The sequence below is a fragment of the Dipodomys merriami genome, unplaced genomic scaffold, assembly GCF_024711535.1.
Source record: "Dipodomys merriami isolate MVZ:Mamm:240054 unplaced genomic scaffold, mDipMer1.0.p SCAF_16, whole genome shotgun sequence".
Lineage (NCBI taxonomy): Eukaryota > Metazoa > Chordata > Mammalia > Rodentia > Heteromyidae > Dipodomys > Dipodomys merriami.
In genome coordinates, this window is record NW_027202937.1 from 14850224 (window position 1) to 14867781 (window position 17558).

The window sequence follows — 17558 nt, forward strand, 5'->3', positions numbered from 1 at the left end:
TTAAAGTACCTTGCTCTTATATTTTTGTATAATTAACAAATATTCTATATAGTTCATGTAAACAATATGATGTTTTAATACATTCATTACAACCATTGATAATGAGCATATCTATTACTTCATATAGGAACCTTTCTAAGTTTTGTCTTCTTCATTTCCATCCTTCCTCATTGACACTAATTATAAGTGGAACTTTTGGAGATTTTTGTTTTCTTTTGTTGGGATTTTTATTATTATTAATGTTTTTATTGTGAAAATACGGTACAAGGGATTACAATTACATGAGCAAAGTAATGAGTACATTTCTTATCAAGCATTGTTGCCTCCTCCTTTGTTTCCCCTTCCCATCCCTGACCTCCCATCCCCCTCACCCTTTTCATATCCATCTTTTTTGGGGGGGGAGGGTGGGTCATGGGGCCTGAGCTCTGGGCCTGGGCATTGTCCTTCAGCTCTTCAGCTCAAAGCTAGCACTCCACCACGTGAGCCACAGCACCACTTCTGGTCTTTTCTGCTTATGTGGTATTAAGGAATCAAACCCAGGGACTCATGCATGCAAGGCAAGCACTCTACCACTGAGCCACCTTCCCAGCCCCTCCCCCGCACCTTTTTCAACATAACATCTTGTACATCTCATTTTTACGATGGGTCCACATGTATCCCTATTTAAACAATTGGTTTTTTCCCTTCCCCTCCCTAAATTATACCAACATCAGATACAGTGAAAACAGGGGTCATACCATGCGGGAGAGACATACAAAGCAACAAAGAAATTATCTTATAAATATGTTAGAAACAATAACAAGAAAGAAAAACCATTTGAGTCCTTATCTTGGGGTTCATTTCACCTAATATCAGCTTATCTGACCTTTTCTGCTTGTCTCAGACATATACTAGTTATTGCAAATAACGGACACCATGGGACCTATGCTTCTTTGGGCCTGGCTTAGTTCAGTTAATATAATTCTTTCCAAGTCTTGGGATTTTTTTTTTTTTGCTTCAATACTGGAGCTTGAATGTAGGGCCTGGGCCCTGTCTCTTAGCTTTTTTTCTCAGGACTGCTGCTCTGTTACTTAAGCCACAATTCTGCTTCTGGTTTTTGGTGGTTAATTAGAGATAAGAGTCTCACTGCTTTCTTGTCCAGCCTAGCTGAATTTTGATCAGATCTCAGCCTCCTGAGTAGTGAGGATTACAGACATGAGCTATTATGCCTGGCTTTATTACTGGTCATTTTTTTAAAATCTCCATTCTATGGGGCTGGGAAGGTGGCTCAGTGGTAGAGCGCTTGCCTTGCATGCCTGAGGCCGTGGGTTTGATTCCTCAGCACCACATAAGCAAAAAGAAAAAAGCCGGAAGTGGCACTGTGGCTCAAGTGGTAGAGCGCTAGCCTTGAGCTGAAGAGTTGAGGGACAGCACCCAGGCCCAGAGTTTAGGCCCCACGACTGGACCCAAAAAAAAAAAATCTCCATTCTAACAAAATGGTGAGACAAAGGACAAAGGGTGAACCAATGCAACAGCGATACTCATAAGACACTATGTTGAAATAAACTTTACAACTTGGATTGGGGGGAGGGAAGTTGTGGTATGGGAGGGAAAGTGGAGAAAGCAAGGGAGGGGGTAACAATGTTCTACAAGAAATGTATTCATTACCTTACTTATGTATCTGTAACCCCTCTGACATCACCCTTATAATAAAAGTAAATTAAATTTTTTAAATATTCGCTAAAGTTTGCCAGGAAAATAAATAAATAAAATCTTAATTCTAATGGGTGAAAGAATATTTTGAAAATATTCAGCAAGCAACTAGTATGACCCCTTGGATGTTTGTTCCTTAGATTTTAGCTCTTGGTCTTGGTGGTGGTAAAAGAGATATGACAAGAATATAACAGTGCCAGGTGCCCATGGTTCACACCTGTAATCCTAGTTACTCAGGAGGCTGAGATCTGTGAATGGTGGTTCAAAGCTAGCCTGAGCAGAAAAGTCCATGAGTTTCTCATTTCCAATAAACTATTCAGAAAAGGCCAGAAGTGGCTCTTGGCTCAAGTGGTACAATGTTAGCCTTGAGCAGAAGCAGCTCAGGAACAGTACCCAAGCCCTGAATTCAAGTCCCAGGACCTACAAAAAAGCAAAAAACAAAAACAAAAACACAAATATAACAAAGTCCAAAAACCTGAACCTTTTGGGAAACCATTCATTAGAATGCCTCAGTAGTACACATTCACAGTGTAATTAGATTCATCAAGTTTCTGGGCCCTGCAAATTATAGCGCAGCAGGGGAAAAGCAGAGTTGTGCCTCAGGGATGCAGATGTATAGAAGGAGCCTTCCCCTTTGGTGAAGCCAAAACTCATGGAAGTGACATCTTGACAATAGCAAAGGTTGACTAAAGCATGGATACTTAGAAAAAGATTAAAAGGACCTGGCTGATGCTACTTGATCAGAACATCTACCCTGAGCCAGCCACAGAGACTATGCAGGTGAGTGATCCTTACACTGCGGACTAGACTACACTGCATTTGACTTTGGAAGGAAAGCTGCTGAAGCAGTGGGGCTCAGGGGCTGCCTGGTTAGAGTGGAATGTCTGAGCTCCTTTGTCACTTAGGGAAGCAGAAGGTGTCAGAACCCAGGGAAAAGACCACCTATTACTTCCCCACTACCACCCACATGCCTCTGTTTCAGTGGTCCATGAGGGACTGTGCAGCAATGCGTATGAGGCATGGTATCCAAAATGGCTCTTTCATCCCAGGACAGGATATGTGTTCTCCCTGAAGCCTTGGTATGCTTTTCCCTCTCAACAGTGAGGGAGTTTGATTGAAGTTTGCATTTATTTCTTATGTCTTTAAGTATTTTCAGAATGGGACATTCTTGTCCTTTTTATTTTGATTTTATTTATTCCATTTTTTTAATTCCTAGAACTAAAATATAACAAAAGCTGTACCTACAGATAATTTTAGAGGAAAAAAAAAACAGACATCAGGACACTTCCTGTGTTGTTGTAGGGGGTTTTCTGGAGGGGGGGTGTATTTAATATTACCAGGCACTTACCTAAGCACTACGTATCTCAGCTCATTGAATTCTCCAGTTATACTTGGATACTGCAAAGCATCATTCCATTTATACATGAGAACACTGAGTCTTAGACCAAGTAATATATTCAGAGTCATGATTATAGGAATCGGGAAAGGCAAGACTTGAACTTCAGAGTGGCTGTCTGCAAAAGTTTGATCTTGTGACTCTTGAAGTTTATACTTCTCAAGTTTAAGGACAACACTGAAAATAAATCTGGAATTCATATCCACATGCACTCCTGCTGTAGAAAACTCTGATATGGCTAGATTCACAGAGACGGCATTATTATATTTTATTGCGTAAAGGGAGGAGATGAAAGAGGTTCCCAGGAGAAACTGAGAGTAAGAACAAGAGATGAGGGAAGGAAAACAACAGAGCATCAATCTGATCGCACTCATGTGGAAGAATTTTACTGCTTTCCCACTCTACCTATTTAACCTCAAGGTTAGTTAGGACCAAGAGCTATACCCCATTTAATCAAAAACAGGTGAGGTGAGAAGCTATCATTCTTCAATATTCTCAAGTCATTTGAGGAATGAATATATATTGGGTGACAAAAGGAATCTGGAAAGGTTACCAATAAACCCCACTAAAGTGAGAAGAATTATTAGATGTGATAGTGAAAAGGGGAGAAGGCATCTAAACAAATACTTGGGATGGTGGCTTTGAAATTGACAAAGTGATCTTATCTTCTGTTCAGCTTTTGTCTGAGAATAAAATGGTCATGAATTTTAGAGATGAGATATTCAAAAAAAGATCTCTTAGCTAGATGTAATGGGCTATGCCTACAAGAGACAAAGGCAGGAGAATCACAAGTTACAAGCCAGACTCAAGTCCAGCCTAGACTACATAGAAAAACTCTATTTCAAAACAGAGTAAATAAATCTCTTAGAAAGGTGGTTGGATGTGTTAGGATTTGTGTCCAACTGTGCTTATTATATCCATGCCAGAGGAAGCAACAGAGGAAGAAAAAGGGCAAAGAGTAAGGTACCTGCTAAGCCAAAAATTATGTATGTTTAAATATTTCAGAAACTATTTTTTCATTATTCATTTGAATAAAGGCACTTACTTGGGTTTTTCAATTTTTTCCCTAGTTTGGGGAATGAAGTCAGAAGATGAATTGGAATAACTTCATTCAAAGAATAATCTTCTTTTTGCTTAATGTCCCTGGCATTATGGGGAACATTCTTATATTTGTAAGATATGTATATGTTTTTGTCACAGGTCCTGACAAAAAATCCATAGACCTTATCCTCATCCACTTGATGTTTTCAAATGCAATCATTATCTGTAGCTCAGGTCTCAGAGACATAGCCACTGTTTTTTATTTCAGAAATTTTGTAGATAATATTGGTTGTAAACTTTTGATTTATCTGGGAAGAGTGGCTCGGGGGCTTTCCATCTGCACCACCTGTCTCCTCAGCGTGGTCCAGGCCATCACCATCAGTCCCAGGACCACCCTGTGGAGAAAGCTCAAACCACAAAATGCATGGCAAGTTCTTCCCTATCTCCTCCTCTTTTGGATCTCTAATTCTCTGATAAGCTCCAACCTGCTACACTACATCACAGCAGTCAATAACATGAATGGATCTGGGTTTGGAATGTACATTGGATATTGTTATATGCTACCATCTAGACAAGAGGTTAGATGGCTTTTCCTCTCCCTCATGACTCTCCGGGATGTGATCTTTCAGAGTCTCATGGCCTGGAGCAGTGGGTACATGGCTTTCCATCTGTATAAACATCACAAGAGAGTCCTCTACCTTCATAGCTCCAGGGTCACACACAATTCCAGCCCAGAAATCAGAGCCACTCTAAGTACTCTTGTTCTCATGACCTGTTTCCTTGTCTTTTATTGGGCAGATTTCATGTTCTCCTTATATACAGGTTCTACCTTGAGAAGTGATTTCCTAACACAAAACATTAAAACATTTCTAGAACTTGGATATGCTGTTCTCAGCCCCTTGGTCCTGATGAATCGGGATGTCTATATTACTAAATCCCGGAGGGCTCACTGAGAAGTACTATACACCGTTTTGTAGGGCACAGACACCAATGGAGCATCATGCCCTTTCTACAATGTCCTTTGCTTTCTCCTGCCACAAAAGGGCTTTGCGTTTCTTTCTGAGCTAATTCCACCAGCAATCAGCACAGAACAGCCATCCAGGTGAGTTGAAAAATGCTAGGAAATGTGCATCACTGAGAAATCACGTTATACCCATTCCTCCATAAACTATTTGCATACATATATATACTCATATATGTATATGCATATACTATATATGTATATATACAGGATAGCTATATGGACTTGCTTTATGCTAATGTTCTAATGTAGCTGAACGTTACAAGGCTTATAATAATAGGCTTACTTTTTTTTAAATGGAGTCTGGGACTAGGCCACCTAAAATTTTTTCCAACTTCCAGGAAATTGGACAGGATTCTTGCCACCCTCATTTCATCATAACTATCTTGTGGTTTTTAGCTTTCAGGCTTCACTGGGAAAAATACTGGAGGCAAATGTGTTTCCGGATATGAGTTTTATTTTCCCCCAAAGCCAGAGCAAAAGAGAGAAATAGGGATATTCCCTGAGGTAGGCTTGCTGGGCGGAATGAAGATAACAATGGGAGCTTACCCATGCAGCACAACGGATCCATCTAGGCAAGGATCCGTCTAGGCAAACGTGTGGCTTTGATTTCAAAAGCGCTAATGAAACTAATAATAAATGCTTTTGGATAATTTTAAGCCTGTTAAGGACCTTGTCAGAAAGTTTCTCCCTTCAAATGAGGCTAGATCGGAATTGAAAATGATGCTCCAGGTGAGGCTCGAACTCACAACCTCGGCATGGCCCGCTCACATACTGTTATATAAGTACCGCGCGCTAACCGATTGCGCCACTGGAGCACCCTGGCTGCACTTCCGGTCATTCCGTACACAGGCACTGTCGCCGTCTTGGCTTACGTCACAATGGTCCTGCATTCCCCCCGCCCGGCACCGGGGGAACCGGGACCACATCTTCCCGGGACTCCCGAGGTGCGCGGCCTGCGTTCAGCTGCGGAGTCACCCGGCGCTCTGGCCCTGCCGGCGTGGAGCGGGATCCGGCTGCAAGGCCGCCGGGAAAAGAAAAAAGTGCGGTTGCTAAAGAAGCCATCGCCACCGCCAGGGTCCCCCGAAGACACAGAGTAACCACCTTTCGGTGGCGCGAGAGTCCAGCTGAGGCGCGGGTCCCCGCATCCTGCCCCGCAGCCTGGATGGCTGGTCGGTGCCGAGAGCTGGTGCAAGTGGCTCTGGAAGAAACGCGAAGCCCGTGTGTGGCGGGCGACTTCAGAGGACATGGTTGTCGAAAGGACATGGGCTGCGCTGTCTTCTGGGCCCTGCAAAATGGAGTGTAGGCTGGGGGGGGGGGGGGGGCACGAGCTCCATTTGTTCCTCGGGAGACCCTCCCTGGATCTGGAGAGTTCATAGTAACGGATTGCAACTGCAACCCGGGTTTGCTGGGTCTTCGCGATTCTAGACCCACTACGTAAAATTAAGCTAGATTTAAAAAAAAAAAAAAAAAAAAGTCTGGGTTAAAACCCCTGTGTGGCAGTGTTTTGAGGTGTGAGGGGGGGATGGGGGAACGGCACCCCAATATGGGTATATAAATATATGGTATATATTTAAACACAGATGAGAGATCTACACAGTGAAATTAAGTTTGATAAATATATACCAGGCGAAATGACCCCTAAGGCAAGCCAATTAATGTAACCATCTCCCCACCTAGCTATAATCTTGTGAGTGTGGTGAGAACACTTAAAATCTCTCTTAGCTAACTTTCAGTATTAAGTATAGTCATCGGTGCTGAGCGGTTGTTAGCTTAGTCATTCTGTGAAACCAATGTACATTCTACGAAACCAATTTATTATTTTTATTAACTTTAAGTAGTACAGAGGGGCTTCTATCCAGCATGTCAGTTTGTGAGTACAATGCATCTATCATCCTTTGACCAACACCTCATCATTTACCCACCTCCTTACACCTGGTACACACAGATCTACTCTCTGCATTTATGCATTCAACTTTTTAAGGATCAACAGAATGACCTTATGAAGTTGCTTTTTCTTTCCCACCTGGTGTGTTCCACTTAGCATAATAGCACTACCTTTGGCAAAACCTCCATTTCTAAGAATAAATAACGTTTCATTATATATTTGCTTTATTCATCAGTTAATAAGGCTTGCTCTGTGTCTTGGCTATTATGAATAATGTTTCAATGAATATAGAAGTGTAGGCATCACAGATTCTGATTTTATTTCCTTTGAAAATATAAAGTCCTTTATTTCCTCTTATCCTTCATGAAGCGGCGTCACCGGATCCAATAGCAATTCTATTTTTAACTCTAGGAATTTTTATATTGTTTCTTATAAACCGTTGCACTGGCTTGCACTTCATCCCAACAGTGTACAAGAATTTCTTTTTCTCCACATCCTCTCTAGCACCTACCTTCTGTTTTGAAATAATAGTTAAGTGTAGCGATCTCATTGTAGTTTTGATTCCCATATCTGTGGTGATTAGTGATGTTGAACACTTTTTGATACACCTCCACTCCCTCTTTCTAGAAGTGCTCTACCACTTAAGCCATGTTCCTAGCCTTTTTTGCTTTGGCTATTTTTCTAAATAGGACCTTTTCCCCCAGGGTATTTTTGCCCAGGGTGGCCTCCTATTACCACCCATGCAGCTGGAATCGTATTGATGCATACCACCTCATCTGGTTTACTGGTTGAAGTGAGAATCCTGACTTTTTTTTTTTGCCAGAACCTTACCAGAGTTGAAATTCTCCCTGCCTCACATCTTCACATCCTCAGCAGCTGAGATTATAGGCACAAGCCACTGCTTCCAACTCTCTTTCTAAAAATGTCTATTCATACTCTATTTTTAAAATCATATGATTTGATTTCTTCGGTTCTGAGTTGTGCATGTGTCATGTATTTTGGATATTATCCTTTATAAAATACAGTTTACAAGTTGGGTGTTGGTGGCTCACGCCTGTAATCCTAGCTACTCAGGAGGCTGAGTTCTGAGGATCGCGTTTCAAAGCCAGCCTGGGCAGAAAAACCCGTGAGACTCTCATCTCCAATAAACCACCAGAAAACCGGAAGTGGCGCTGTGGCTCTAGCGGTAGGACAGCGTTCCAGCGACCAACAAAACAAATGAGTAAAATGCAGTTTGCAGATGTTTACTTCTATTTTGTCTCATGTCATTTATTGGTCCCTCCCCACACCCCCGGCTTGGGCAGAAGCTTTATAGTTTGATCCTTTTATATGTTTTTGTTTGTATTACCTGAGTTTTTAGTGTCCTGTCCAAAATTTATGCAGTTTCAAGGACATTTCTCCTATTTTTTTTTTCTTATTCTCAAGGTTTTAGGTTCAAGTCTTTCAGTATTTTATGCATTTTGAGTTGCTTTTTCTGCATGGCATAAGGGCCCAATGTCATTCTTTTGCATATAAATACCATTTCCCAATCCCATTTGTTGAAGACCATATCCTTTCCCTGTGTGTATTTTTTAGGTTTGCTTGTAAAAATAATTCGACTGTGTATGCATGAATTTACTTCTAGACTGTCAAGGAAAGCATGATATATATGTGTGTGTGAGAGAGAGGTAAGGATTTATTCAATTCACTTGGTACAAATATTAAACATTTCACAAATACATTATTACTAATGTAAAAATATATTAAGCGTATTTTTTTTAGAATAGGTATGTGTTGAATACATCTCAAATTCAGAAAACCACCCCCTAGAGATGGTTTCCGTAGTGTAGTGGTTATCACGCTCGCCTAACACGCGAGAGGTCCTCGGTTCGAAACCGAGCGGAAACAGAGTTTTTTTTCCCCTCCCACTCCCCAGCTTAGTTTTGGGCTTTTGAGCAGCTATCAGAGTGAACTGGGAGTTGACCTCCCGGATTGGCCACGCCCACTGTTTTCTCATAGGCTAGCACAGCTCTTTGGATCCAATTATTACCCAGCTTCTTCCAAGAGCAAGATTTAGTGTTGCCATTTAGAGAGTGGTTTCCCTTACTGGGTCTGCGCTCTTCACCCAGGAAATCTGTAAAGTGAAATTTGGCGAAACTGTTTCCAATGTCTTTTATTTGTCTAATTATCTTTTCTTAGATAATTTCTCAGTTATTTTTGCATAGATAATTTTTGTCCTGGGCTGTTTTTTTAGTAAATTCATCCTTAGTGGAGTGTATTTAATGGCCTTCATTTACTGTGTAAAGATTGCTGGAAATAGCAGATAATGAAACTGGTTCAGCACATGGAGATTTTGGTGGAGAATTAGCTCACATGGAAGAGTCTAGTTAGCTTCTGAGAAGTAATGGGATCAATACCCACATTATCCAGAGTTTGGGACATACCATTCTACAGGACAATCTCAGATTTTCTGATCTCTCAGGGGAAAGAAAAAAAATTTCAGACATCTTTATTAAAGATCTATGGGAACAAGAAGACAAGGCTGATAATGGACCCAGAAAGCCAGGAAAACAAAATGTAAAAATAGAGATTATTAGGGACTAGGAAATAAAAATGGGGAATTATTATTTAGTAAGCACATACTTTCTGTAGGATAATGAGAAAGCTCTGGAAATAAGAGCTACTCAATATTATGAAGTTTCTTACTAAATTGAACGCTTAACTTTTATGTTCTTATACTTCTATCACAATGAAAAATTATAAAGTTTTGTTCTTCCTTTAACTTTGCCCATATCCTTAGCAGTTTTTCTCCATTCCAGCTTATTTTCTTAATGAATACTTAAAACCATCCAAACTTATGCTTTCACTCATCAGACTCAGAAATTCTGTATCACCTAGGTTTATTATTTCCCCACAAATCTCTACACTTAATATTTATAAATTTTAGATACTTCCTTCACAGATTTTCTGGAATCTTTCATCTTCTCCATTCTCCATCTCTTTATCCATTCTACTGTTTGGGATGATGGATTCCGCACCACACACTGAAGTGGGAAGTGGCCAAAAGACTTCACTGTTCAATGACAGACTTAACAAAAGCAATATGAACCAACCTCCATCCTTAAATATATTTATAATTTCACTACCTTTCTCTCTCGTTTTAGGTTCCCATCTCCAAGCTCTGCAAAATTCAAAACTAAAAATCATGTCCTAAAATATTGCTTTAATTAGTTAGGCCATCTGCTCAGATTCCACTCCCCCCCCCCAAAAAAAGTCTTCAGCTTTTTACACACACACACACACACACACACACACACACACACACACACACAACCACTCTAACTGAAGAGATATATTTCTTCAAAGACTTCTTCCTGAATTTTGTTCACTCCTCATGTGCAACCTTCATTTTGCTATTATCTTGCCCCTTTTTCTTTACAGCCTTTATCTGTAATTTGTTTTTGCTGTTCCCTCGTTAATTCTATATGTGTAACTTCTACATGACAGGACTTAGCAAGAAGCAGATACCTAGCTTGTATAGAAGGGAATAACAAAAATAGGCATGGTGGTTTCTTAGTATAGTGGTTATGCTTGCCTTGCACATTAGAGGTGTTTGGTTTCAAACCAAGTGGAAACAGGTGGGCTTGGTCTTTTGTCTCTTCCTTTTCCTTTTTCCCAGAATTCAGGAGAAATCACACACACACACACACACACACACACACACACACACACACACGCACACACACACACGGTTTCAAACCAAGTGGAAACAGGTGGGCTTGGTCTTTTGTCTCTTCCTTTTCCTTTTTCCCAGAATTCAGGAGAAATCACACACACACACACACACACACACACACACACACACACACACACACACACACCTCTCACCAGTCCAGTCTCTTTCTAGGGCTCTACACACACACACACACACACGCACACACACACACGGTTTCAAACCAAGTGGAAACAGGTGGGCTTGGTCTTTTGTCTCTTCCTTTTCCTTTTTCCCAGAATTCAGGAGAAATCACACACACACACACACACACACACACACACACACACACACACACATACACACACACACACACACACACACACACACCTCTCACCAGTCCAGTCTCTTTCTAGGGCTCTAACTACAGGAAACCAGTGATAGTCCCACACCACCCCCTCCTGTTTTTCTAAAGAAGCATTTAATCCTACCAGAATCTCTCTTCCCCTTTAACCCAACCTTCTGGTAGATTTTTTTTAGCTGGAGCATGCTTTCTTCAGATCTGGAATATAAGTCTTGAGATCATGGCTACTCCAGAGTTTTCCTGCTGACTTTTTCCTTTTACCTTCTCCCTCCCCCCTCCTATCTCCGATCTCCTCTCTCTGTACTCTCTCCTTTGCTCTGCTCTGCTCTGCTCTGCTCTCCTCTCCTAATGCACAGCGTCACCACCATGCTCTGGTCCTGGGTCATATTATTGAGGAAGATTTGCCCTCGATCCAGCCAGTACCTTTGAAATCCTATGTTCTGGACACTCAGGAGAAGGGGAAAAGCAGACCGTTCAATGGGGAATTAGCTCAAGTGGTAGAGCGCTCGCTTAGCATGCGAGAGGTAGTGGGATCGATACCCACATTCTCCAGGTTTTACCATTTAGACTTCAATTCTCCAAATGACAGCAAGTTTTCTAATATCTTATAATGCAATGGCAATTTGGATGCTTTTCTGCTTTATGATGTGCAGATGCAACACAGGTCTGGTGATGGACCTGATGATATATGGTTTGTAGATCTATCAATGTGTTTTCTAGATCTTTGGCACCATTAATGTGTTTCTGCTTTTTCGAGAAGTGATCCCAAAACAAAGAAATAATTTTCCAAACTCAATAGTCAACAGGTATAGTCTGTAGGAAGTGACGTATACCAGTGTTTCTGCTTTTAAATTTCCTTTAAAATTGCTCTTCAGTCCAACTGAGGCAACAATTGTATTTTCACTTTAAGTTCCCTCACAGCTGCAGTCATGAGTTACCCCGTTGTTATCTTTGGAAACAGGATAATGGCGGCTCTCGTCGAAGACAAGAAAGATGTTCACTTTCTGACCACAGACCTGTTAAGGATGGATTGAGACTGCCTGGGAGACACCAACCTTTGTTACTGGTAAGAAGCAGATAAGGAGTTGCAGGCTGCAATAGCTGTGCTAGTTCTAATTTATTTTGCTTTTGCTTTGTTCTTTCTCCATCTTCCTTTAATGTCTTTACATTTGACTGATAATTGACTTTTTTTTTAAATGACTAACCAGATTTTGCTATTTTATAGGTAACTCGTCTGTTTGTTTTTCTTGTGTCTTATATTCTTACGTTGATTGCATTGACTTTTTTCAGTGTTTTGCAAATAAAGACATAATTTTAGAGATCAGTTTTTGCAAAATCCTAAAAAGCATGCTATTTATAGGTACTCATTTTCATTATCTTCTAAGAAAACAAAATGTGCTTTTGTTTTTTTTCCCTAAAGTGAATGAAAACGAATCTCTTTGGGATGCTTTTGTGTCCATTATTTCAATAATACCTTTAAATTTTACTTACTTGTATTGATCTTATGTATTAACATTTTATATATGTGTGTATGCACAATTGAACCCATATGCCAGTGTCATTAATGGCTACCATATTGAAGAGTACATACAACCCCATACAGTTTATTTCTCCTGGCTTCAACTACAGCTGCTGTCTGTACTCTGAAAGACCATCTCACCAGTGTTCCAGTCTTCTTCCTGCCTCCCTTAGTGATATCTGCACCTGCAGATTGCATGAGTATTTCAGAACAGGATATCATAATAACCCAGAACTTTATCTCTTCAAACTTGCTTTAGTAGGAAAAAAAAAACCTACTTCTGCCAAAAGGCACCATCATTGATACAATTACCCAAGCCAGAGATGTATTTAAATTAAGAAATGCATATTTCAATTAATGTATCTGTAACCCTGTCTATTTAGGCATGTTTGAAAGCTATTCATTCAACTGCTATTTAGTGGCAACCTACAATTCTAGCAGAGCATAGTTATGCATGGTAAAAAGATTTATTGACAAATGTCAGAGGACAAAGATCCATATTAGTTAAAAGGGGACAACATAATATAGATTAGAATATATCATAACTTCAGCATGAGTCTCTTCTGAGTGCAAGATTTCAAAAGGAATACATTGTCTTCTTTGGAAATATCTCTGAGGACTACTGAGCCAGAGCCAAGAAAACTAGATATCCAGAAAAAATAACCTGGTTAGAGAAAGAAATTAGATGATTCTTGTAAATTCTACTCAGGCCCTATGTCCTGTTGTCCTCTTAGCACAGTGGGCAGCGCATCAGTCTCATAGTCTGAAGGTCCTGATTTCGAGCCTCAGAGGAGGTACTTTTGAAGCCAGATTTTGTTTTCTTTGTACATAGATGTTACACACAGCTTCTCTTAGCAATAAGATCACCAGAATATTCTACAATACCTCCCTTGGTTAGAGCTGGGACTTAATGTCTTCTTTCCTAAAACATGGAAACAGTACAGTTGGGTCAACCCAGAGCCTTCATGGTTGGGGAGGGAGTCTGGATTTGACTTGCTTTAGGATCCAACCCTTGTTGAAAATCTACAGGTTTCTCTGCTTTCAGTCTGGTGCTGGATTATGCCTTGGTGGTAGTGGAGCTCTGTAGTATTAAATAGTCCCCAAAAGCCAGGTAAGGTGTACAATAGACTAAACCAGAAATAACCAAAAGAACAAAAGCAGGACCGCAAGTCGCTAGCACCGCGGGATGAGCCTGGAGTGCCCAAGTCGGTGGCTCCCCGCTGAGCTTCTCCATCCTTGGGTGGAAAGGTTGGTTGATTTACCTCCGTTATGCGCCTGGATAAAAATGTAGAAAACACTGATTTTTTAATTTTATGGCACACAGAACGGGAAATACTGGAATTGTTTGACGTACAGAAAATCCGATCGTTTCTGGTTTTCCTTCCAGTGAGTCCATACTGCAGGGCTGGAAATGTCTTGATGGACCCAGCAACAGACTGTAAGCAGGAAGATGCAGAGGGCCAGAAAAGGGCAATGGAAGGGAACAGAGCAGGCAGAAATGGTCGTAGGGGAAGGGCTATGCCCGGCTTGTCATTTCCATCTCAGTGATGCTCCATGCTTTGGGCATCTGGGAGATCAAGCCCCCAACTCCCTATTGTAGAACTCATTGTGGAAGTTCATTTTAACCCATGCTAGCTGGAACTGAGATTTACTGACCCCGGAAACAAGGAAAGCCAGCCACACGAATCTAGAGTGTGGGAGAATATGTGCATTGCAATCTCAGGGTAGTTCTGAGCTTGAAGGGAGATTGATTGCAAAGCTTCATAGGTTCTCACACTCGGTGACATTTATAAGAGATAAATTCACCCAGGAACAAGTTGGGGAGGGCTGGGAAGCCTGTCGTTAAGAGGGTAATATAGCCCACCTGCTGGGTTCCCGTCACCACCAGTCTTGTCACCTGAAATGCCAGTCCAGCAATAATCTCAGAAACTCTCCAGGATGATAAAAGGAAATGTTATAAGGTCAGGACTATCTGGGAAAAGTGCTGATGGTGCCCGGAAAACGGGGGTGGCTAAAACTACCAATGCTTCATGCGGATGAACGCAGCGACATCTTGTGGTACTAGTTGTTACTTGTCCTTAAATGTCATGCACTCAAAACACACACACACACACACACACACACACAGATAAAGCAATCAAAAATGTTCTTTTTTTTTTTTGTAAAGATACTATACAGAGGGTAATAATGTTCTTTATTAAATCTCCATTCTTAGGTGACGATCTATGATCCTGTGTGAACAAATGGAGAGTGAAATTAAAGCACTTCAGCTAATTACCTAAATAAGACAGTTGTTTCTAGGAAAAGGTCGTGGGTAGTTCTGTGTGTGTGTGTGTGTGTGTGTGTGTGAGAGAGAGAGAGAGAGAGAGAGAGAGAGAGAGAGAGAGAGAGAGAGAGAGAGAGAGAGAGAGAGAGAGAGAGAGAGAGAGAGTGCGTGCGCGTGTGTGCGCACACACACATACACCAGTACTGGGGCTTGACCTCAGGACAACTAAAGGCTGAAGACATACCACTTAAGCCACAACTCCACTTCCAGCTTTTTGCTGGTTAATTGGAGATAAGTCTCATGGATAATTCTGTCTGGAATGACTTCAAATAACAATCCTAAAATCATGCCCTCCACAATAGTTAAGATTACTGGTGTGGGGGGGGGGGGAGGGGGGAGGCTGGGAAGGGATGTGAAGGGTAAACAAAGGAGGAGGCTGCAATGCTTGGTAAGAAATGTATGCATTATCCTGCTCATGTAATTGTAACTCCTCTGTACAGTATGTTCACAAATAAAATAAAATTAAAAAAAAAAAAAGATTACTGGTGTGAGCTACCAGCACACAGCCTTGGGTAACTTTTGAGCTGCAAACTGCTCAAGCTGGGGTTTTTAGTAGTTGTTTCTTTTTCATTGTGTACCATTTTTATTTGAGAAAAAAAATAGCAATCAAAAGTATGACACATCTGTATTTGGCTATTTGAAGACATTTTCTCAAAAACCAAAGACTGAGACTTCAAATAAAATACTTCAGAATATTTCCAGTGGGGTGGAAATATTGTTTTCAAGTGAAAAATTAGCATTTGGAAAATTTAATGAGTTTCCAGCTTCACAATCATTAGACAACTGATGATCCTGCATGGTATTAATGAACGTTCTGTTTATTTGATACTATATACTGAAATGTTTCAACACCCTGAAGAACTAAGTATCAGTGGAACAATATTACCAAAATGTCACAAAATCACACCTGGGTAAAAGCCTTGAACACTACTATAATCCAACCTTTAAAGACTAACACCTATCACGTTTTGTTGTAAAATTAAAGAATGTCCTCAATCATACAAAAAAGTAAATAATTTTAATATCATATATATATGTGGATGTTTTGCTTAAACCAAAACCTATCTACCTCAACAATTTGAATATGGAAACAGGCATAAAAATCTGTCTTACAGAAAGTTAACCATTCAATATAATTAAAAATATATAGTACCAGATGTTGGTGGCTCACACCTGTAAATCCTAATTAGTCAGGAGGCTGAGACCTGAAGATTGTGATTCCAAGCCAGTCCAGGCAGGAAAGTTCATGAGACACTTATTTATAATTAACCACAAGAAAAGCCAAAAGTGGAGCTGTGGCACAAGTGGTAGAGCTCCAGCCTTGAGTGAAAATGGAAAGGGACAATAGCCAGGCCCTGTGTTCAAGTCCAGTACTGGTACAAACTTTGTATATTTGTGTGTGTGTGTGTGTGTATGATCATAAGACCTATGAGAGACACAGACCTTATTGGAGTTAGAAGAGAGCCAATTCTTAAAAAGTGTTTTTCTAGGGATTGAACACAGGGGCTTGGACATGGTAGTCAAGTGCTATATAGTGCACTGACAACATCCTCAGCTTAGCATTAACACATCTTTAATGTCTCTGCTTTCATGAGCACAATTAATTCTCCACTGAAATACCAAATACAAATACCAACAGCTGGGAGCCAGTGGCTTAATGCCTGTAATCCTAGCTACACAGGAGACTGAGATCTAAGGATCAGTTTGAAGCCAGCCCAGGTGAGACAGATCTCCAATCAACTACCCTGCCCCCGCCCCCCACCCAAAAAAAAAAAGAAAAGATGGAAGAGGAACTGCAGCTTAAAGTGGTAAGAGCACTAGCCTTCAGCACAAGAGTTCCAGGACAGAGCTCAGGTTCTGAGTTCAAGCTCCAGGACTGACACCAAAAATAAAAGCCCACAACAAATGCAGTCGTTATATTTTATATGTACCTTGTAAAAGATTAACTATGCAACTTGTGAATAGAGACAGAAGGAGGGTAATCGGAGAAAGTGAAAGGCTGGCATTGTCTAAGAAGCACTGTAGTCATTACCTGGCTTATGGAATTGTAACCCCTTGGCACAACTCCTTAATAATTTTTTAAACCCCTAGCAGGTTTTTTCATAGTACACAGAATTTCCCACGTAGTCCAATGATTTGTATGACCCCAGTAGAACCCCAGGACCAGTATCACCTTTACTGAGGAACTCCTTAAAGATATAGAATCCACACAAACCAAACCTACTGAATAAGAAACAAGGAATCTTAACCCTTTAGTCTTAAAACTAGTCTTAGAGCCCAGGCAAGTAAGTCCATGAGACTCTTCTCTCCAATAAACTACTCAAGCCTCAGTACCAGAAGAAAAAAAAAAAAAACTCTTCACACTTTGAAGCAGAGGTTTGAACTCGGGGCCTGGTGCTTGCTTAACAAGTGCTTTAACTACATAAGCCATGTCCTCAGTTTTTGCTTTTCAGTTAGGGTCCCATATTTTTCAGTTGTGGGGCTTGAACTCCTGACATGAGTGCTGTTCTTGGGCCTCTTTGTGCTCAAGGCTAGTGCTCTACCACTTGATCCATAGCTAGTTTTTGAGTGGCTAACTGGAGATGTGTCACAGGGGACTTTTCCACCCAGGCTGGCTTTA

The 17558-nt window shown here is 40.8% G+C and overlaps 1 protein-coding gene and 3 non-coding genes across 4 annotated transcripts; 3 read left to right on the forward strand and 1 right to left on the reverse strand.

The window, feature by feature from the left end:
- Positions 1-4179: 4179 nt before the first annotated feature.
- Positions 4180-12152, forward strand: LOC138827698 (vomeronasal type-1 receptor 4-like). The gene is made up of 4 exons (XM_070023317.1): positions 4180-5073; positions 5173-5231; positions 6003-6452; positions 12055-12152. Exons 1-4 carry the CDS (start codon positions 4180-4182, stop codon positions 12125-12127), a joined length of 1476 nt encoding a protein of 491 aa, XP_069879418.1. The 3' UTR covers positions 12128-12152.
- Trnai-uau (transfer RNA isoleucine (anticodon UAU)) lies at positions 5875-5968 on the reverse strand. The gene is made up of 2 exons: positions 5931-5968; positions 5875-5910 (listed from the first exon to the last, which is right to left on the reverse strand). It is a non-coding gene; the product is annotated as a tRNA-Ile (tRNA).
- Positions 8853-8925, forward strand: Trnav-aac (transfer RNA valine (anticodon AAC)). Its single transcript has one exon. It is a non-coding gene; the product is annotated as a tRNA-Val (tRNA).
- Trnaa-agc (transfer RNA alanine (anticodon AGC)) lies at positions 11573-11645 on the forward strand. The gene has a single exon. It is a non-coding gene; the product is annotated as a tRNA-Ala (tRNA).
- Positions 12153-17558: the final 5406 nt, after the last annotated feature.